This window comes from Mesoplodon densirostris, chromosome 3, assembly GCF_025265405.1.
Source record: "Mesoplodon densirostris isolate mMesDen1 chromosome 3, mMesDen1 primary haplotype, whole genome shotgun sequence".
Classification (NCBI taxonomy): domain Eukaryota; kingdom Metazoa; phylum Chordata; class Mammalia; order Artiodactyla; family Ziphiidae; genus Mesoplodon; species Mesoplodon densirostris.
Genome location: NC_082663.1, coordinates 20,760,243 through 20,783,674, shown reverse-complemented (window position 1 = coordinate 20,783,674; position 23,432 = coordinate 20,760,243). Strand labels below are relative to the sequence as shown.

Genomic DNA, 23,432 nt, shown 5'->3' with positions numbered 1-23,432 from the left:
GGTGATATATGCTTAAGGAAATCCTCACTCATTCCTGTAGGCTAGTTTAGGGACTATCCTGTGAATTTCCATTACACACTGTGTTTGAATCTTCCATAGCACTAGGATGGAATTGTTCATTTACTTTTAGAACTACCTGATTCTTATGAGAGTAAATAAATATTTATCAATTAAAATTGTTGAATGAATAGACAATAAACATCATAACTGTCTAGTACAAATCACAAAGTTATATGATCAGATGATTGATAATATCAATAATCTTTTCTTGAACTATTTTGATTCCCAGACAGAATAAGAAATATGCAATGCTTATATCTGTCATTTGGAAAATTGACACATTATGGTACATTTATATAATTGGAAAATTTCCAGCAACTATGTGCATTTTCATTTACTAAAAAGCTTCAGTCTTGGGTTTCCCTGGTGGCACAGTGGTTGAGAGTCCACCTGCCGATGCAAGGGACACAGGTTCGTTCCCCTGTCCCAGAGGATCCCACATGCCATGGAGCGGCTGGGCCCCGTGAGCCATGGCCGCTGAGCCTGTGCTCCACAACGGGAGAGGCCACAATAGTGAGAGGCCCGCATACCACAAAAAAAATATATAGAAAGCTTCAGTCTTGTGACTTTTTGAGAGTAGTTCCCTGGACAACACAGTTATATGTTACTTCTGAGAGCTGTTTAGTGAAAAGCAGATATTTCTTGTTTCTCAACCTTACTTTGTTGTTTGTGAATAACTAAAAATGCAGTAAAAATTATTTGTTACCTGACTTCTATATCTTTTTCTCCAAAGTACGTATCCATTTGGAGTTTTTTTTTTCCTATTATATCTGTAATACTGAGTTATTTATCCAAAAATCAGAAAAATGGAGTTTGATACAAATTTAATGGCTAAATGCTGATTATTACAAACCATTAACAAAAAATATAGACTACTTTTGTAAACCCAGCAGTTGTATATAATATATTGTATTACCTATATATTGTATTACCTATATATTGTATTACCTAACCAGTAATAAAATATATTGGGGAGGGGGTTAAATATTTATTTAATTTAAACATTTTTGATATTCACATAAAAATGTTTTCATAGCCAAGTTCATTGATATAAGCTCCTATAAAGAAAAAGAAACTTTCAAATAAAGAAACAAAATTCTACTTTAAAGAGAATATAATCAGTGTAATACTTCTACAGGTAAACAGATAAAAATTTGTGTTGATTTAAATAATCTAAAGAGCAAAAGTCAAACCTACTTAGATAAATATCTAACTCTATAATATTTTGCATAATGGAAGGATATTGTCTCCAGTTTTTATTTTTCTAGGCTACAGGTCAGTATGTCTATTTCAATTTATGACTATGTTTTATATGAGTATTAAAAAAGACAACATGCTACAAATGATCTTATTTACAAAACAGAAACAGACTTACAGACATAGAAAACAAACTTATTACCAAAGGGGAAGGAGGGAGAGGAATAAATTAGGAGTATGGGGTTAACGGATACACATTACTCTATATAAAATACATAAACAATGAGGGTTTACTGTACAGCACAGGAAACTATATTCAATATCTTGTAATAACCTATAATGGAAAAGAATTTTAAAAAAGGATATATAACAAAATCACTTTGCTGTATACCTGAAACTAACACAATATTGTAAAACTATACCTCAAATTTAAAAAAGACAACATGTGCATGATGATATCTAAGTTATAATATATGCTTTATCAAAACTTGGAAAATCTACCCATTTTTTTCTATTTCTTATCAGATAAAAAGAAAAATAAAAATTTTAAAGCATAATCTCTTACTGCAAATAAGAAAACATGATCTTAGCATTAAAAAAAATTATTGGTGTGATGGTACAATTAGAGAAAAACTTACAACCCTTTTGTTTTACAAAGCCATGCTCTGTTCCTCCTATGGCTAAGTCTCTCCCTCAGGGTATGAATTCCATGACAGGCAAGGGGATATTCACATCTGGAACCCGCACATCCATTTCCAGACGATCCGATCCTTGAAGCACTTGGGACCCATTATTCCCTGCCTAAACATCCTTGAACTTGCTTCTAGATCCTGGAGAGTCTCTTCTCCAAGTCAGTCTACCAACGGCCAGATTTACCCATTGTTATATGTACCCTTAATCCTGAGGACTGGCCTAGTGTGCATCTGTTAAAAAACGATATACAATCACCCCTCCACATCTGTGGGCTCAGTGTCTATAGATTCAACCAACCACAGGTGGTAAACATAGTGCACAATCCATGGGTGGTTGAATCCATGGATGCTGAACCCATGGATACTGAGGGCTGACTGCACTATGCCATTTTATGTAAGGGATTCAAGCATCCTCAGATTTTGGCAACCACGGGGGTCCTGCAACCAATCTCCCACAGATACCACAGGACAATTATAGATGGAATTTGCTCATGACACATGGGATTCTGGACAAGCATTAGCACTGGGAAGGGATGTGGGCTAGGCTGATATATCCACATGAATGCATGCCAAGCTCTTTGACATGATGACTAGATTGTGGAAGATTAGTGTGTGGGCATAAGCAAGGAGGCAAGAAAAAGGCTTGCCCAACATTACATTGTTTCTACACGGAACTTGTTGTTTGCAGTTGTTAAGAAGATAGATTTGACAAGGTAGGAGACTTGATAGAGCACATTTTATTTTATAGTTTATTAATTTGATTTATAACTTTAAAATATATAAGCAGGTGTTATATAGACATCTATTCGTACTCTTGCTCTGAACCCCACAAATATTTCTGGGGCAGTTGTTGTCATTCATGTGAATCAGAGAATGATGTGTAGGTTTTCTAACATAGAAGCCATGTCTCATGCAACTTTGCCTGTCTTACAGTTCTTAAAATATTGCTAATTCCCCAACAGAAATACGATAATTAATAATAAGTTTACAGGAAATAAATTTCTTGCATAATATGAGAGTAAAAGAATTTTCCTCTCAAAGAAAGAGATGAGAGAAGCAATGTTTATGCCAGCATATCAAGACTAATGACTTATGTCTTTGTCAGGAGTTATTTGCCTACGGAAATGGTTATTTACCAAGCAAAACAAAGAAAGTAGCTGTGTTTGGTTTATTTTTATTACTTTTTTCCATTTAGAATAAAAATCATACTGATATGTAAAAGGCTAGTCCTATTGTTTAAAGTATATAGATGAGTGTGATCATACTTATTCAACTCTCATTTCAGGAACTAAGATAACTGACCCCATTTTTCAAAGATGTGACTTGAGAGACCTTCTTTGAATTCTTTCTGCATTATGTATCTTTAGACATTATCGTGGATATGCTCATTTTTATTCCCCCTAGCTTCATTCAGACCAAGATAAAGGAGATGGATCCCTCAAATATATTTTATCTGGAGATGGAGCTGGTACTCTTTTCATTATTGATGAAAAAACAGGTGACATTCATGCCACAAGAAGAATTGATAGGGAAGAAAAGGCCTTTTATACTCTACGCGCACAAGCTATTAACAGAAGAACTTTGAGGCCAGTAGAACCGGAGTCTGAGTTTGTGATCAAAATCCATGATATCAATGACAATGAGCCAACGTTCCCAGAGGAAATTTACACGGCGAGTGTTCCTGAAATGTCTGTTGTAGGTAAGTTCATTTACAGTGTTTATGACAGTATTCAACAAGTATACAAAATAATTATCAAGAAATTCTTAAAATATTATGATCAATTACTTGAAATCATATTTGATTCCCTGCTAAGGGTACGTGTTTGATTTTCTGAATTATGAAATGAGTCAGGAAAAAAAAGGATTAATGCATTTCTCACTTCCTATGGGTTTGTAAGTTTCTACAATACAATAAATAGACACTTCCTTCAAATATGCAAGAAAATACCATTGGCCTTCAGTAGAAAACTATGAAAATGCAAATTTTTGTCACATGGCTTTGGAGAACAGCTGTATAAAGTCCTGACTCCAAATAAATTATAAGTACACTTAGAACACCATAAATGTAATCCAGAGTCTACATATATACTCTAGTCATAATATGCCTAAAGAGTTTGTCTGGAGTGTCTAGATGTTATGAACATTGGAATTAATTAGATTTTCTATTACTTCATATTAAATATTTTAAAACATCCTTTCAATTTAACCATTATATATAAAACTCTGCTGATATAAATCTCTTATTCTAATAAACCAGTTGAAAATCAACAGCTAATCAAAAACTGATACAGAATTTAAAGTTAAGTTGCAGAAGCAGTAAGACAGAAGGCGTGAAAAAACTGGAAGTATAATATTCAAGATAATAGAATTCCTTTTTCTTTTCTTTTTTTTTTTTAGATGTTGAGGGCAGGAGTTAATTAATTAATTAATTAATTATTGCTGTGTTGGGTCTTTGTTTCTGTGCGAGGGCTTTCTCTAGTTGTGGCAAGCAGGGGCCACTCTTCATCGCGGTGCGCAGGCCTCTCACTATCGCGGCCTCTCTTGTTGTGGAGCACAGGCTCCAGACACGCAGGCTCAGTAGTTGTGGCTCATAGGCCTAGCCGCTAAGCAGCATATGGGATCCTCCCAGACCAGGGCTCGAACCCGTGTCCCCTGCATTAGCAGGCAGACTCCCAACCACTGTGCCACCAGGGAAGCCCTAGAATTTCTTTTTCAATGTAAATAAATGGAAGGTATATTTGCAGGCAAAGAAAGTTAAAATTGATTTCATGTTTTTGCTAAATAGAGAAACACAGAAAATTAACCATCAGAAAACAATAACATTTTTAGAGATAACGTATCTGGATTTAATAGAATAGATCATTTCTCAAATGTGGGAGAAATATAAACTGATGAAACAATTCTGATACATTTTTTCCTTGTAAAAATTTTAATAGAAAATTTCCAACTGCAGTTCTCAAAAGCATTGTTCAGAGATTATTATTTAATATTTACTTCACTGAATCCCAAGGACTTTTGGCAATCACCTTAATATAAAGTCCTTTTATATATTTTGTACTTTATTAAATAGCTTCTAATAGTTCTTGGGACTTGGGATCATCTTGGATTGTTTCTAAATTTAGAATTTAATCTATTCATAAAACCGTATTCTAGAACAGATGTTAATTATTCTTATAGTTAATTAGTGGAGAGAGAGAAAAAAAGAGCATACTTACTCCTTTGTGATTAGATATGCCCTTTACACAAAACAAATCTGTTATGTGAAAATGAATTTAAATATCAAACCCAAGCATTTGTAAAGTGTCTGCATTTATTATAACCTGATACACTGTAGCATTATCTATTGCATGCATGAAAATATACTTGTTGGCTAAATAAAATATGTAGTTGAATTCAAAGTTTACCTATAATACACTATATATATTATTTTCATCTAAATTATATATGAATGTTTCTTTAAGAGGTCATTTTTAAAGCCAAAAATCATTGAAGTCTTCCATGAAAACCAGTGCTTTTGCTCCTCCTTCTGGTACTGTGCAGAACTAAGCTGAATTTGGATACTTCAGGTACTTCTGTGGTGCAAGTCACAGCTACAGATGCCGATGACCCTTCCTATGGGAACAGCGCCAGAGTCATTTACAGCATACTTCAAGGGCAGCCATATTTCTCGGTGGAACCTGAAACAGGTCAGGAATCATGAATCAGTGTTTGTTCATTTAGTAGTCTTTATGATCTTTATAAGTAAAAAAAAAAAAAAGTGGGAAAATAAGAACAAAATCCTAACATTAATACTCACAGAAGAGTGATGATGCCACAGTTAAAGATTTAAGAACTCAGAGTTGAATGATCGAGCGAGCTAATGGGAATATACCAGCTTTTATGTTTTTGCATCTGGGTTTAGGGCACTAGACAGCACATATGATATTCTTTAGGAAATATAAAAACAACACAAATCGGCAAATATTTACATACAATCACTTTTACAATTTCTATACAATAAAAATTAATAGCAAAAGCATTTTCATCTTTCAAAAATCACTACTATTTTGGATTTACAAGTTGTGAGCTTAATCAACTAATAATTGAGATTTTAATGAGCATAATAAAAGATTTTCCATTTTCTTCAAGGTATCATCAGGACTGCTTTACCAAACATGAACAGAGAAAACAGGGAGCAATATCAAGTGGTAATCCAGGCCAAAGACATGGGTGGCCAGATGGGAGGCTTATCGGGGACCACCACAGTCAACATCACGCTGACAGACGTCAATGACAATCCACCGCGCTTCCCCCAGAGTAAGCTGTCTTTAATGGTGTTTCTGCAGGGCAAAAGCCTTAGAGTAAAAACAGAAAAGAGGAGAAAAAGTAATTGTCAATCATTTCATTTAAAACAGACCAAAAATGTGCTACAAAAATGAAGAAAAAAAAAAGATGTATATGCTGATGAATTCACTGTTATCAAAAGATAAAAGTTAAATATTTCAAACGTAGTTCATTCAGAGACAGAGAGATCTATAATCACAAAACCACTCTAAATATCTATCTATCTATCTATCTATATCTATATCTATATATATACACATATGCAAGCTTACATATGTACTGTCGCTCTCTCTCTCTCTCTCTCTCTCTCTATATATATATATATATATATACACATATATATACTCTATCATCTAAGAACTATTTCTGTTAACAAAGGAAAATGTTTTATTAAAATAAAAACTAAATTATACTTCTAAAATGAATGTGTTTATTTCTACTTAGAATTTAATAAGGAAGACTCTAACCCGAGGGAAAAATTTTTCAATAAAATAACTAATTTGCCATATTGTAAGAACTTAGTCAGAAAGAACTACATAGAGGGAACCTTACAAACTAATCAGACTTCCATTTAATATCACTGTGTCAGACTTGCATGTAATATCTTTGTTTGGAATGGCAATCATACTAAAACATTTTGTATTTCTGATTTATTTATAATTTATTTTGTGGTTTAGAATGAAACCTTCAAATTCTCAAAATAGTTCAAGAAGTGGTTAAGAAGCATTAGCTTCTGACCATATAATTACATTTATTTATTCTCCTTTCTTATACAAATTTGGTAGACATGCAGCTAGAGAGGATGATATTGGGTCTCAATGGACACCACCATGACTCAATTTCCTGCTAATCTAAAAGACCCTTTACTTCAAGATGGAATCTCACATTGTTAGGAAATGTGGCATAAAACACAGGCTTTAGTATTTTCTGTGTTTTTAATTTTTAACATTTGCTGTGTATTAACTTCTAAATTGATCCCCCAATTTTAGTTTGTTTTTTGCCTTAAATAACTTTGTGATAAAGTATTAAAGTGTAAAAAGCAATAGTTTTTTGTGATATTTATATCTTATACTAAAGACCATTATACAGAAAGAATTATAGTCTAAGAATTCACTGTATTATTTTGACTCTTTAAAAACATTTCCCCTCTTTTCTTGTACTATTTTTATCTAACTTTGATTATTAATAGTGCATGATTTTAGTTGAATTGTTTAAAATCACATGTGTGGAAAGATTATAAAATTCAGAGAGAATATTCTTGAGTGGACTAGTCATACGCTTATGTATTTTTATGATATTTTGTTAGATATTTAAGGTACATGTTCCTCAGGATTACTACTGTGGTGTTTAGCCCAAGACACAGAGAAGGGTGTTGGCTTGTCTGTTTTCAAATTATCAGGTTTCAACTTCAGGTTACCTTTAACATCAGCAGGGAAAAGCAAACCAATAATAAATCTTTATAATTCTTTTAGAACAGGTCTAAAGACATGCCTCATTGCACAATTTAAATTTCACATTTTATATGTATTTCTAACCACCTCTTAGCATGAGCCTGTTACCAGGAGAATGGACATGCAAATATCAGAGAACAAATTGTTAAGTGGTTGCATAATCCACAATGAGCAAAAATATTTGTGAAAAAAGTATTTTATGAGAAATAAATGACCATTAAGAGGATTATTATAGTTTAAATTATCAGGAACATATATACACATGTCCAAAATACAGTCCATTTAAAAATGAGGCATTTGATAAGCAAATTAATAGATTCTAATTAAATGGAAAAACTAGACATTTGAAAGATGAAAATATCTGATAAAAATCATTTTATCATTTTCCTTCTACTGTAACACCTTTATTAATTCATTCACTAATTACTTTCTTTTCCTTTGTTAAGTCAGAATTTGTGGTTGGTATCTGGTAGGCACATTACACAAGCCTGACATAATAATAATAGTAATAATAATTAAAAAGAGAAACACCAATAGCATAACATGTTTTCTGAATGGCGTTTTTCTTTCACCCTGTATCAGGTTATTTACTGACCTACTTTATTTTATCAAAACAACTCATTGAGGTCAGTATTCTGATCTCCATTCTACAAATGAGAAAATGAATATTATAGACATTAAGGCTGACTGCAAGTAATAGCAGAGGTGGTTTGAAGTCCATGACCAAGTCCAGATGTACAACACAATATATTATGAGAAGTTTTAGAGCATCCTGTATCTTGTCTCATTATTGTTTAGTTATAGATGGAAACATAATTTATGGATCTTTATTTTCTCAATTACCTTTTCTCCTATGAACATTTGCAACCATATCTTACTGTTGGGAACACTCAGTCATGGCAATTAAAATGTTACTTGATAGTCTAAGTCACCTAACATGCAGAAAACTAGTTTTTAATTTCTCATATCATTTAATCACTGAAACTCACAACTAACTTGTGTAGACTCATTGTTATTATCATTATACCCAATATACAGAAGAAGTAAAGGAGGTTCACAGTGGAAATAATAAAGAGGAAAAACTATTACTGCCTAATAGAAATATGCAAAACAAAAATGTGTGCCACTATAGTAATTGTAAATTTTCTATCCACCGTATTAAAAAAATAAAATAATCAGGAGAGACATTTATTTTAATCATATACTTTAACCCAATATTATCTTTTAGACATATCATCAATATAAAACTTATTCAGATGTTTTACATTCTCTTGTTCCAAAATTCTTTGAAATATCCACTTTCAGTTAGTATTTTCCAGTTATATCAAGGCTCAAGTCAGACTAATGACACTGCTAATCAATAGCTGCATGAGGGTTACTGGCTTGGCTAGTGGCTGCCATATGGGACAGTTCAGGACAGACTGGAGTCATCCTCTTGAATCCCAATGCTGTCTTCTTCACTTAGTAGCTTTTTCACCTTGCTCCATTGAACTGACCTTTTAGTAGAAAGGTGCCATTTCAGTGTCTTTCAGTAAAACTGGATAGCAGTGCCTACCCCATGGAGTAGTAGGACTAAATAATTTAAAGCAGGCGTCCCCAACCCCCTACCAGTCCACAGCCTGTTAAGAACCAGACCACACAGCAAGAGGTGAGCATTGGGTGAGCGAGCAATGCTTCATCTGCCGCTCCCCATCGCTTGCATGACTGCCTCAACCATCCCCCAGACACCATCCGTGGAAAAATCATCTTCCATGAAACTGGTCCCTGGTGCCAAAAAGGTTGGGGACCACTGATTTAAGGTATATGAAATGCTTGACTCAGTGGCTGGCACTAGTGTATTTATGTGCTCAGTAATATTGATTTGTGCAAGTACTGCTGTATTATTATTATTTTTCAATATTATAAAAGTAGAGTCAAAATTTAAACTTTCATACAGATTGATCCAAATTCCACATTTCCCAATATGGTACATCTGTGGAAGATAAAAATCTCCATCATTTGGAGGGGACAAGGACAAATGAAAGCCCACATGTCCTCCTTCATTGTTTAGCTTATTTATTGTGTCGGTCTATAACAATCATTCTCAATCAGGGACAGTTTTGTCCCCTAAAGGACATTTAGAAAGGTCTTAAGACATGTTTGCTTGTCTCAACTGGTGGGTACTACTGGCATCTATTGGGTGTAAGCTCGGATGCTGCTAAACATCCCTACAATTCACATGACAAAGAATTACCTGGCCCAAAATGTCATCAGAGGTGAGGTTGAGAAAATTTGAGATTATCTGACGAACGGTTAAAGTGAAATCAGATTTTTTTTAATCTAAAAATATTTATTGAGAACGCTCTTTCACCAAACATTATTTTAGAAAGAAGACATATGAATAATGTTAAAAAAAAACTGGTTTTTGTCCCTATGACCTTTCATTAAAGCAGGGGAGGCAGATGATACATAAGAAAACAGTTCTATACATACAAGGTATTGGCTCAGTTCTGGTTAAAAAGAGGAACACAAGTGTTCCAAGGGATATATAAGGGAAGGTCTTGCTCAAGAGGTGATACTTCATCTAAACACTGCAAGATGGAATGGGCTCACCATACGAAGAGATGGGAAAGTCCTTCAAGCAGAGGGAACAGAATATGGGAAACCCTGAGTTGGAAGTTGAATGATGTTGAATGGAAGTTGAATATCAAGAAATGAAGACCAGAGTGGTTGGATCTTACCAAACAACAAGGAGGTTAGTGAGAGATTAGATCAGGGAGCCCTACACTCACAGGAACATTGACAATAGCTAATTATTGTTGGAATTAACAAACGCATAACTGTGTGCCTAAGTTACCATCATACTCTTGTGATTTTAGAGGTATATAAATATGTCAACATTAATAGGACATGTACAGCTTAGTATGATTTTGAAAGAGAGGCAATGGATTAGAAGGCTGGGGTGCACCTGAAAACTGAGTTCCAAAAGTCTTTTAGGTTCTTTTGCTCCAGATGTTAAATTGTATTTTCACTACCAAAGCAATATCTCTGTTGAAATTATTTCAGAATCCTGGATTATTTCAAGTGACTTTAATTTTAAAAACAATTAGTGAAGAAAAAAATCTATTGCTTACCTTCCACTGATAAGCAATGTGCTTGCAATTAAGCCCATGAAGGTTAATAAGTTTTGTTACCAGAAGGTGACCCTTTTCAGGGCCCGAGAATGGGCTTTTGTCTAACACTCTGAAATGAATTGTCCGAGGAGACACACATACCGACAAAGCAAAAGACTTTATTGGGAAGGGACATCCAGGTGGAGAGCAGCAGGGTAAGGGAACCCAGGAGAACTGCTCTGCCATGTGGCTCTCTGTCTCAGGTTTTATGGTAATGGGGTTAGCTTTCCCGGTTGCCTCTGGTCCATCACCTTCCTTGTGCCCATATTTGCTCTGACTCTGGGTACATCCTGGTTGTGCACACATCTCAACAAAGATGGGTTTTAGCATGAGGGTTTCTGGGAGGTTGGCGGGACATATTATAGTCTGGTATTTCCTCCCTCCTTCTGGCCCCTCTTGAATTCTCCCATTTAGTTTTCACTGGCAGCACCTTGTTCCTTACTGAGATCTCCTGTTGTGAAACAACTAATGCAAGCAGTTATTATTGTGCCTGGTCAGGGCGAGCGGTTTCCATCAACAGTTCCCTAACATCTTGATTCCTGATTACAAGTGGCTTACTGTCCAGGAGGGGAGAGAATATTTCAATATGAAATGATGTGTCTGACAGAATTTAAAGGGCGTACAGAAGAGCAGCACTTTTCCAAATATGGGGAAGGGGGATTGAGTACATCCTTTACAGTGAAAGGTTTTCTGGAGAATTTCTCTTTTGATAGAAATCCTTTCTTCAGACTACTAAAAGCAATAAGGGCAGGAAAGGAAGGAGAGTTCATGAAGTTGGGAATTAGCAAAATTACCAATGTAGGATATGCAAAGGGCATATTCTGTGCAGGTAAAAAAAAAAAAAAATGGTAAAGGACTGCTTCAAAGCGGTGGTGAGGGTTATCCTTGGTGATGCCTTTAATGTTTGCTTTTTTATTTTTGATCTATTTTTGTAACTTGATACAAGAAAACCAGAATAACAAAGGATAGAAAAGGACAAAAAGGACAAACGTGACAATTGCTTCAAAGTCAGATAAAATGAGTGCTGAATAGCATAATGGGGGTAATTGTGGATGATCTTTCCCAACTGGTTTTAGTAGAAATCATTTCAAAGAAGCTGGTGGGTAGTAAATTGAGGAATAACAGAAAGTCAGGAAGACAATCAAATAAATAATGCCTGCACTTTAAGAAGCTGAGGTGAACAAGAAAATTAAATAGAAAAGGAATATATTGTAATAATTAAAAATAAATCCTGGATTAAGGGTGGTTCAGTAGATAATTTTGAGAGCCTCCTTTGTCCAGGCTCAAAGCAGGAATTAGGGCTTCAGTGGCCAACCAAGGACATGGACTACTGGAGGATGGTGTAGAAGATAAAGTGATAATCACGTGAATACATAATATGACATCTGGCAATGACGTCTGGTAAGTGCGTGCAGAAGAGAAAGCAAAAAAAGGACTAGAGAATGATGGGGGTGCTATTTTAGGAAGCATGGATAGGGGAGATTTCTCTAAGGAGGCCTGAATAATTTTAAAAACTGAAAATGCATAAAATTAGACAACTCAGCTCCTCTAGACATCAGTTTCTACGTATACAATACTTAGAGTGCTACAATTAAGAAATAAGGCCAGGGCCTCCCTGGTGGCGCAAGTGGTTGAGAGTCCGCCTGCCGATGCAGGGGATACGGGTTCGTGCCCCGGTCTGGGAGGATCCCATATGCCGCGGAGCGGCTGGGCCCGTGAGCCATGGCCGCTGAGCCTGCACGTCCGGAGCCTGTGCGTCCGGAGCCTGTGCTCCGCAACGGGGGAGGCCACAACAGTGAGAGGCCCGCATACCGCAAAAAAAAAAAAAAAAAAAAAAAAAAAAGAAATAAGGCCATATATAAAATGTTTTCAGTAGTAACTGTAACATATAAAGGTTCTCCATACATAAGGATTTTTCTCCCCTTCCTTCTTCCTTCTCAAGGAGTATGACCAGTGTTTCAAATCTTGTTTTTTCTTGCTCTGATGCTGTGCTGTTATTCATTAATGGCCTACAAAAGATGAAATAAAAGTGCCTTAAGCCAGGAGATTCCTATAATCTTGGCGATGTACCTCATATGAACAAATGAACATCCATGAATGAGGACTCCAGAGCAAATGTTCCTGCTCTCCAAACAGTCAAATGTTCAATGGTCCTTGAATTTCACTATGTTTCATCATGCTAACAGAGACAAAAGTTATACTCCATCACCTGTATTCTAGCCACCTGGTATTTTCACTTCAATATTTTAGTTTCTTTTACCTTACATCCTTCCTTCTTTCACTAACATCAGAAAAACAAAATAGGTTCCATGGAAAAGGTCTATGAAGAGATTAAATTACTGGAACCTGATCATTGTAGGGCTTGGCAGAAACACCCAGGGCAATGGGATTTGTGCCCAAATGGCCTTTTAAAAAAGTGGCTCTGGTAAAATGCTATGATACTAATTTTCATCGAGACCAGAATCAGTGATTAAGGAATAGCTGATCTGCAAAGATGAGCACTGAATAGCAGCTCCCAACATCTTTGTCTTAATACAGAAGCGAATGTTGTATGGTAAGACTCTCTCAAATACATTCCCAAAAAAGAAGAAAAGAAAAAGAAAGACAAAACAAAAAATAGACATCAGAAAGGAAGGTCCAGGACTAGAAGAAAAGAGTTTCGAAAGTGGTTATGTCGATGGTCAGGGTTCCAGTCAACCAGCTGGTGCCTAGGACTTGGCTCTAGTACTTGGATGGGACAGTTGCTAGGACTCAAGAAGAGAGAAAGACTAAACATCTGAGATCAGGCAAAAAGTTCCAACCCACAAAAAGAGCCAACTCTAGAACATAGTTTGAGAAGACCACAGCTTGTTATTCAAATGTAGCTGCTTTCCCACACATTGTATCACAGAAAAGAGAGAGGAGATTATTTTTCTCATCCTTCTTAACAGTGAGTATGGCCTCCAGAGAAATCCAGCTCTCATAGAACCATGCCCCTGATCTACTTAACACTGAGTCACAAACATGTTTGCAGAAAGCTTAGGTGGACAAGTGGAAGTCAGGAAGCAGTAATGAACACATTTATGTAATATCTGAGTTGGGATTTCATGAGGAGAGAAAATTTATAAACTGCATACAAAATATAATATGATTGAGTGATGGTCTTATTTGTATTTATTTATCTTTGACCTCTTAAGATGTTTCAGAATATTATGTATATAGGTAATCAATATCAAATTTATGGGAATTTGATATGATATTTATTATGCAAGATTACAGATCTATCCCAAGTGCACTCAAAAGAGTGAAGTTATTGTTGTTTACTATATCTTTTTGCCATGACTTATTGAGAATGGTAACAAAAATCCGTTTTTCATCATTTGGTTGTCAGTTCTGAAAATTAACACAGAATTTCTCACTTATAGGAAAGTTTTTTTTTAAAGATAAATTATAGATGACAGGCACTTGGGTGTACAAATAAATTTAATGAGACTCTAATTTCCTGGGTATTTTGAAGTCAACACTTTATATTTCCATCAAATTATATTTAAAGATTATACACAAATATAGCTACTTCAGATGCCATACTATGCAATTGTAGAATCACTCAGTGCCTAGAAGAGATTTCATACCTAGGTTTGTTTGTTTGTCTTAACTGCATGACCTTTATTGGCTAGTGATTTTATTTAGCTCATTAAATTACATAAATATGGATTGTCTGATTTGCCTACATTTAAATAAAATAAAGCAACAGTATAAAAATAATAGTAACAGGCACAGTGTTACAGCATGGGCTAAACATGGTAAAATATAAAATTAATTCAATCTTCATATCTGTATAATTATAATATAACATATTTATTTACCCCTTTTTATTAGTTCAGGAAAAACTGAAACATGAAACTTAAATCACTTGTTTATGATTCTAAAGCTGGAAAAGAAATAACAGCCAGGTTGAGGATCCAGGTTCGATGATTCAAAAATCTGTGCTTTTAACCACTACACCAAGAAAGAAATTGGTACATCAAAGACTCTCTTTATCTTCCCTGGTACATCTTGCCTTTAGTTAATTCAGTGATTCACTACTTGTATATAGATTACAGGAACAACTTTAGCTAGGACATACTGAATTCTTACAATGTCCATGCATTTTCATACAAACCCGGGAAAATCAAGCCTTTATTTGTTAGTGCTTTTGCATTACCCAAGAACCAAACATGAGTGACTGCTTTGCTGGGATCCTTCTGCTGCTTGGCGGATAGATAAACAAGTTTACATGAAACAAGGTCATTCAAGGAAATGCCTATATGATGTACGCAGGGATTTAAGACACGTACTTTCAGTGAGCTGTGAGACTATCATTATCCCTCCCTGGTGCAAGGGAGGTTTGATTTAATAAGTGCTGATTTTCGCTTTGTAAATAGAGTCAACCTTGCCTCTACTGGGGATTCTAAGGTAAGGTAGGCCCCAGGCTGATCTGCATATTTTAAAATTATCAAGCACGTTTCAAGTAGAGCAAGAGTCAGGTATGTCCCAAGGAAGATGCTTTAGCCTGAGAAAGAAGGGAATGAAATTAAAAATGTCTCTTTTCCCCGTTTTTTAATCTAAAGAAAATGAAGACTCTTATATTCAAAAGCACTGTTCTACAATTTACATAGGTTAGATATAGCTCTGATTTTTACCGTGATCACAAAAATAGCCTCAAATATTTGAAGGATTTTTCCCCATGGTCCTAGTACCTAGAATTTATAAGAATTACAAAGAAAGACTGTTACTGAAGCATTCTTTGATTTTTTAAACACTGATTTGAAGCTGTACTATGTGGAAGGATGTATGATAGGAAATAATAATAAAGTAATAATTTTATAGAGAGAAATAAGAAACAATACATACATAAATGGTTTGCCGTTTGAAAGATTCTAAAACACAACACCTCTCTCTTTCTCTGTCTCTCTCACACACACATACACACACACACATAAACGTATATACACTTTTATTTTATTATGTTGTAGCTTCCCTCACACATAGTCTCCTTCACTCTTTTGCTTGCTTTTGTATATAGGTGGAGTTTGTATATAGGTTGCATAAATGTAAGTATATATGCACATATATGTACATATACACATGTATATGCACATATGCATGTAAACGTATATACATACATATAACTGGAGAATGATATAATAACATTCACAATATAATTGTCAATTAAAGGCTAAATCATAAAATGATCAACGCTTCAGATGTAAGGGGACCAGGAAAGATAAAAATATTTAAATGTTTTCTAGGCAAGAAAACAGGCATTGAGGGGGAGAGCGTTTTTCTTAGGGAGGACGGAATGAACACAGGTGACCTTCAGAGAAATGCGTGTGATTTTCTGGGGCTGGATCCCAGGGCTTGTAGCAGGTGTTGTGAGAGATGAGAATGGAAATATAGCAGAGTCAGCATCATGAAAAGGGTTGGATACAAAAATCAAGTGCTACATATATTATGTAAGGGAGTATTTTTTAGGAGAGCACCAGACACAGTTCTTCATTTTGTCTAATTATTCTGGCAGCAACGAAGCACATTGCTTGGATCGGAAACACGAAGGTTGATGAGAGTCTGAAGTGAAGCTGAGGAGAGGAGGGATTTGAGTTATAGTTAAGTAGTTGAGACGTAGGACCTAGTAAGTAGGTCAATAAAAGGTTCGAGGGAGAAAGAGAGCAAAAGATACTTTCTAGTTTTCTACCAGAAGAGCTTGTTTGAAGAGAGACAGGGATTTCAGTTTGATTCGAACGTTTTAAATTAAGATTCCTGCAGAAAGATAGTGGTTTTAAATACCTAGGAGACTGTGAGCTATGTTGATCTGATGTACACACACAATATATAAGTGAGAACAGATGTGATGATCTCAGCTAAGCTAAATGTTTAGAGTGACATAACTGAGGAAATGTACGATTTCCAAGTATGATGAAATATATACTTCTCTAAGAAAAATAGAAATGATACAAAAATCCACTTGGAGCTCTCCAGTTATTCCCATGGAAAGTTGCCTTAGACTAAACGATTTAGCATTTTTGCATCATGGGATTCGAAGTCCCTCTGTGTTACGGTATCCTCTAGAACACACTTGGAAAATACCCCTGGGTAGGTATAGAGATATACAGAAACAGAACTAGCTGTGCAAATATATTTAGACTCAGTTAAGCCGCTGTTACAGAGTTTTTAGTAAACCTACAATTTCAGGGAAGACGCATTGCAAAGAGACTGAGTACCTAGTACAATGTAATATGTTTATGAATGACTCTAAGGTTATCTTAACCTCCCCTGATTCTATATACTTTTTATGTTCCTACACATTGCAATTGTGTGTATTTATTGATGCCAGTTAACTTGGAGACAGTTTCAAAGAAATGAATCAAGATGATTCCCTAATCTCTGGGGATCAATGGCAGCTTCTCTAAAAGCTTTGTCCTGTTGCTTTCTTCAATCGCATGAACAGGAAACTAAGACATCTTGCAGCATCTCATTTTGCTCTAATTTAACTTAAATGCCCAAAGCTAAATTGGTGATCCTGTCTCCAGTGCTCACAGAATAGGTTTCTGTCTTTCCTCTGGTGGGAGTCTTCAATTCCAAACCCTCAATCCTCTGTCAGTCTCTGGTGTGACTTTCAGCTCTCCGCTCCTTTTCCTAAATGCCCATTTAGCATTGCATAATTTCCTTAACTGCTCTGCAGTTTCCTCTCAGGAGCTTTATCTTGTTTTTAATTTCTTCCTGTTAAGCTCATTAAAAAAAACATATTTTAAACATTATACAATGGAATGGTTTATAAACGTGCATAATTGTGTCATTTTTCTTACAGCAAGTGTTGTTTGAGATTATTATGCAGCGTAGAGATATGACAATAAGATTACACACAAAGCAAATAAAAAAATTAAACTAATGTTAAATTATTTTGTTATTCACACATGTGGTGCTTTTTTCTCACAACTCTGGAAAAGTAGAGAGTTAATGTAAATGTGAATAGAAACAAGGGCAGGGAACAAAGGAAAGAGTCGAATTATATTTCCTGGAACCTTACTGTTTTTTATCAACAAAACAAAATGGCAGCTATCTGTTGCCAAGCTTCCAAAACTATGTTTGCCCTCTTAGCTCTCCCATTTGTTTTCTGGCATCTATTTTGTTGTTCTTGAGGAAGTCACGCTGTCACATCTCTTACTGTGTCCATCTTATGCCTTTCCTCCAAAGTCTCTTACATTGAGCTGTCAGTCACTTCTGTTTCCAGTACACAAATCTGCAGTGTTTTTAATACTCAAGTGCAAAGGTCCTATTGATCAAATTTTTGGTGGAAAAAGTGACCTGGAATACTTAATCTTGAATCAAAAAAAAAAACCCAGAAATGCATTAAAATTGTTTTAAGTCTTTAATAATGAAAATTTAGATGTTATGTGAGGTTGTCATTAATAGTCTCAGAATACACTTATTTAAGTAGTCTTATCTTTTGGCCAGTCCTTAGGAAGTATTCTTTGCAATATTACCATTTAGATTTTTATTTCTAAATACAATTTTTCATAGGTGATATGGAAATGGCAATTACCTTTCTCCTTCTTGAATGTGTGCCTTGCACTTAAATTGATAACCAATCCAAGAACATACCCACTGGGAAGAAATATTTATCTGCCCTAAACATTAAAAGAGAAGCAAATGATTCAATCAGACACCTGGGAATGAATTTAAAACAACTATAAATTGGAATTGATAGGAAAGCATACCACATAATTAAAGCTTCATCAACTGTAAAATAAAAAATAAGGAGCATACAAATAGACGTCTTTAAGGAAACATGACACGTAAGATGGGTGACAGGTGCTACTTTGCCTTTGTCAGTGTGTGCAGTACAATCTGTCTCCTTTCTGGATCCCCTCTCCCTACATGGTAAACACCCTTGCATGTTTTTAATGAAAGCAATTTCACTTTACTTGACAAACTAAGATACTTGTGTTCAACAGACGGGTCTTGGAAAAAAATTTAAAAGCATGAATGAATAGCTCTTTCATACCTTTAAAATATAGAAATGCACTTATCAAACTTCGAAGTAAGCCCAGTAAATCTCATCCCTGAATAGGTTTCTGAGCATAAACGCAATTCCAGAGAAAGCATGATCCAATTATATATCTTGGGCACTGAATAAATATTTATTGGATGACTTAATTACTAAAGTTACCATATAATCAAAATGATCATGAATGTGTGTGTTTTATATGTGTATACAACATATATAACTTTAATAAAGCTATCTGAATTATTTAACAGAAGAACTAAATCTATGCTATTTTGATGAATGACCTCAATATTAATCATTGCTTTTCTGCAAAGTATGGAACTCCTTGAAAACACTTTTATTAGTATTTCAAGGAAAAATAAATATGCTTTTGTGCATTTATATACACACACTCACTATGTGTGTGGGTATGTGTATCCCTTATATATAAAATGATTTAGGCTTATTATAATATGAATCAATGGAGCATGATCACTTCCCTGGTAAACCTCAGAAAGTACTGAAAATTAACATGGGTAACTGTGATGGAGTGCGTCTCTGCACCAACCAAGAAATAAAATGAAATAATAAGTGATTTTGGATGCTTAACCAGAACTATTATGACAAGTTCAAAGCAGACAGATTTTCAGAATCTAAGCCTGTGCCTAGAAATCCAAGCAATCTCACAAAAAGTCCAAGCTAAAAATAAAAAGTGGGAGAACAAATTCTCAGAGAATACTCCCAGTGAAATCTATGTACACTAAAATTAATGAAATCAAAAAACTGTTTTTTTTCTTTTGTTCTCTCTCTCTCCATGTTAAAAAGATCCATGATACAGAAACCTTTTACCATAACCTGATAATCTCCAATAATATCAGGTCAATTTTCTATTTAATTTTTTAAAAAATAATTTGCTTCAGGGAATTCCCTGGTGATCCATTGGTTAGGACTTGGTGCTTTCTCTGCCGAGGGCGTGGGTTCAGTCTCTGGTCAGCAAACTAAGATCCCATGTGCTGTGTACCCTGGCCAAAATAAATAAATAAATAATAATAATAATAATAATAATTTGCTTCAAAGTATTAAATTCATAGATAAAATTTTTAAATGAAAAATAAGCCACCCATTCCATTCTTCCTCACCCATAGCTCTAATCATCACAGAAAACAACTTTAAACTGTTACTCTTTTTAGTTCATCTAGGTTAAGCTGTAATTCTTTAAGTAATATTTTCTTGTTATTTTAAAAATATTTTTTACATTAGCTTTTGACTTCTTTTCATTATTCATGAAAATGGAGTTCAGTAGCATCTCAGTCTATGCTCCCCTTAATATACTTATAACACTTTTTAAAATTTCTCTATTGGTTTTCTTAGCAAATTTAATTGTTATGAAATTTCTTTTATATCCACCATTCTCAGCCTTCCTTTCTGTCTTTCTGTCCCAACGGCATTCTCACGGAAGCACTAAATATATTTAAGAACCTTTTAACTGTCTTTAAAAAAGCTCTATAATTTTTGAAATACACTTTTCAAAGTACTGTTCTATTACCTGTAAAAGTTTGATCTTTAGTCCAAAAATGTATACAAAAGCATACACTGGCTCTCAAAAGTCTTAGAGGAAAACAGCCAGACATTTTATTTCCCATGTAATGATTTCAACTACTGACTATTAAAGATCCTCTTTAGCAAAGTTGTGTTTTCCGAGATGTTACAGGTTTTTGCTTTAGATGTGCAGTGGGTACAGCTGTTCAAAATTTGTTAGTGAAAAACTCTATAGCACTTAGCTTCATTTTGGCAACATTCAGAGTTGTGAACCTAGATTCCTCAGTATCCCCCTTCCAGTATGGGCTGGCTAATCTCTATAGCTCAAGAAAATCTGCCATCCCAGACATTTTTTTTCATTTTTGTAACTTGGATACGTAGCTCTGTAGATCTCCTGTATTCCTGTATCTTGATTTAGCCCATTATTTTCCTGGAATACATCCATTAGTTTCTTTTAAAAAGCCCAAAGGCAGAGAAATTTGCTGAGTGTAAAATTATCTTTATTGGGTTATCATACTTGATTAATATGGTGCCTATAGTGAATATTCAAGGTTCAAAATAACTTTATCATCAAATTTTGATGACATTGCTCAATATCTTTCTAGGATCAGAGGTTACCTTGAAAGGTCCAATGACATTTTGATCCGTGCCTTTTATTTTTTCCAACCACACAATTATATATTAATTTTTAATTGTGGAGACTTCCTTCCATTGTCCTCTAGTTCACCAATTCTGCCCTTTGGTGACTTTAATTTTCTGTTTAACCCATCCATTATTTTTTAACTGTTTTGACTTCAATTATTATATTGTTAATATCTATGTTTTGTATTTGGCTTCATATCAATATAGCCAGCCATTTTTCATTGTCTAGTAAAAGTATTATAACTTTTACTCCTTAAAACATAATGAATATATTTAAAAAATATTCTTCATGTGATGACTCCACATTAGTTTTTTTGTTGATATGATTCAGCTAGTGTTTAATTTGTTTTGTTTTGTGCTTTTGAATTTTATTTTATTGTTGCTTTTCAGTGTTTTGTTTTTGTTTTCCTGCTGACACTCACTTATGTTTCCTTTTGTTGTAATTATGTATATTTTTTTAATTAATAATCATTGAAATTTGTGAGACCTGAAGTTGAATTTTACTTTATATTTTTAATAAATCTTTATTGGAATATAATTGCTTCACAATACTGTGTTAGTTTCTGTTGCACAAGAAAGTGAATCAGCCATATGCATACACATATCCCTATCTCCCCTTCCTCTTGAGCCTCCCAACCACCCACCTTATCCCACCCCTGTAGGTCATTGCAAAGCACCGAGCTGATCTCCCTGTGCTCTGCTGCTCCTTCCCACTAGCTAACTATTTTACATTCAATAGTGTATATATGTTGATGCTACTCTCACCTTGCCCCAGGTTCCCCCTCCCACGCCATGTCCTCAAGTCCATTCTCTACATCTACATTTTTATTCCTGCCCTGCAACTAGGATCATCAGTACTTCTTTTTTTCTTTTAGATTCCATATATATGCATTAGTATATGGTATTTATTTTTCTCTTTCTGACTTACTTCGATCTGTATGATAGGCTCTAGGTCTATCCACCTCACTATAAATAACTCCATTTTGTATCTTTTTTATGGCTGAGTAATATTCTATTATATATATGCCACATCTTCTTTATTCATCCATCTGTTGATGGACATTTAGGTTGGTTCCATGTCCTGGCTATTGTAAAAAGAGCTGCAGTGAACACTGTGGTACATGTCTCTTTTTGAATTATGGTTTTCTCAGGGTTTATGCCCAGTAGTGGGATTGCTTTGTCATATGGTAGTTCTATTTTTAGTTTTTTATGGAATATCCATACTATTTTCCATAGTGGTTGTATCAATTTACATTCCCACCAACAGTGCAGGAGGGTTCCCTTTTCACCACACACTTTCCAGCATTTATTCTTTCTAGATATTTCAATAATGGCCATTCAGACTGGCATGAGGTGATACCTCATTGTAGATTTGATTTGCATTTCTCTAAAAATTAGTGATGTTGAGCATCTTTTCATGTGCCTTTTGGCCATCTCTATGTCTTCTTTGGTGAAATGTCTGTTTAGGTCTTCTGTCCATTTTTTAATTGGGTTGTTTATTTTTTTTGATATTGAGCTTCATGAGCTGTTTGTATATTTTGGAGATTAATCCTTGTCCGTTATTTCATTTGCAGATATTTTCTCCCATTCTGAGGGTTGTCTTTTTGTCTTGTTTATGGTTTCCTTTGCTGTGCAAAAGCTTTTAAGTTTAATTAAGTCGCATTTGTTTATTTTTGTTATTATTTTCCTTACTCTAGGAGGTGGGTCAAAAAAGATCTTGCTGTGGTTTATGTCAAAGAGTGTTTTTGCTATGTTTTCCTCTAAGAGTTTTATAGTGTCTGGTCTTACATTCAGGTGTTTAATCCATTTTGAGTTTATTTTTGTGTATGGTGTTAGGGAGTGTTCTAATTTAATTCTTTTACATGTAGCTGTCCAGTTTTCCCAGCACCACTTACTGAAGAGACTGTCTTTTCTCTGTTGTATATCCTTGCCTCATTTATCTTAGATTAGTTGACAATAGGTGCATGGGTTTATCTCTGGACTTTCTATCCTGTTCCATTGATCTATATTTCTGTGTTTGTGTCAGTACCATATTGTCTTGATTACTGTAGCTTTGTACTATAGTCTGAAGTCAGGGAGTTTGATTCCTCCAGCTCTGCTTTTTTCCATCAATTTTGCTTTGGCTATTTGGGGTCTTTTGTGTATCCATACGAATGGTAAAATTTTTTGTTCTAATTCTGTGAAGAATGCCATTGGTAGTTTGATAGGGATTGCACTGAATCTGTAGATTTTTTTGGGTAGCGTAGTCATTTTTGCAGTATTGATTCTTCCAGTCCAAGAACATGGTATATTTCTCCATCCACTATGTCATCTTTGATTTCTTTCATCGGTGTTTTATAGTTTTCTGAGTACAAGTCTTTCACCTCCTTAG

General features: G+C 34.8%; 1 protein-coding gene across 2 annotated transcripts in view; it reads left to right on the top strand.

Moving 5' to 3' along the window:
• Nucleotides 1-23,432, top strand: part of LOC132485131 (cadherin-10) — a 118,564-nt gene that overhangs the window by 58,221 nt on the left and 36,911 nt on the right. For both annotated transcript variants that reach the window (XM_060091608.1, XM_060091607.1), the window contains exons 2-4: nt 3,354-3,648; nt 5,516-5,635; nt 6,078-6,245. In XM_060091608.1, coding sequence (XP_059947591.1) covers nt 3,354-3,648; nt 5,516-5,635; nt 6,078-6,245 — 583 coding nt within the window. The remainder of the gene's footprint in view (nt 1-3,353; nt 3,649-5,515; nt 5,636-6,077; nt 6,246-23,432) is intronic.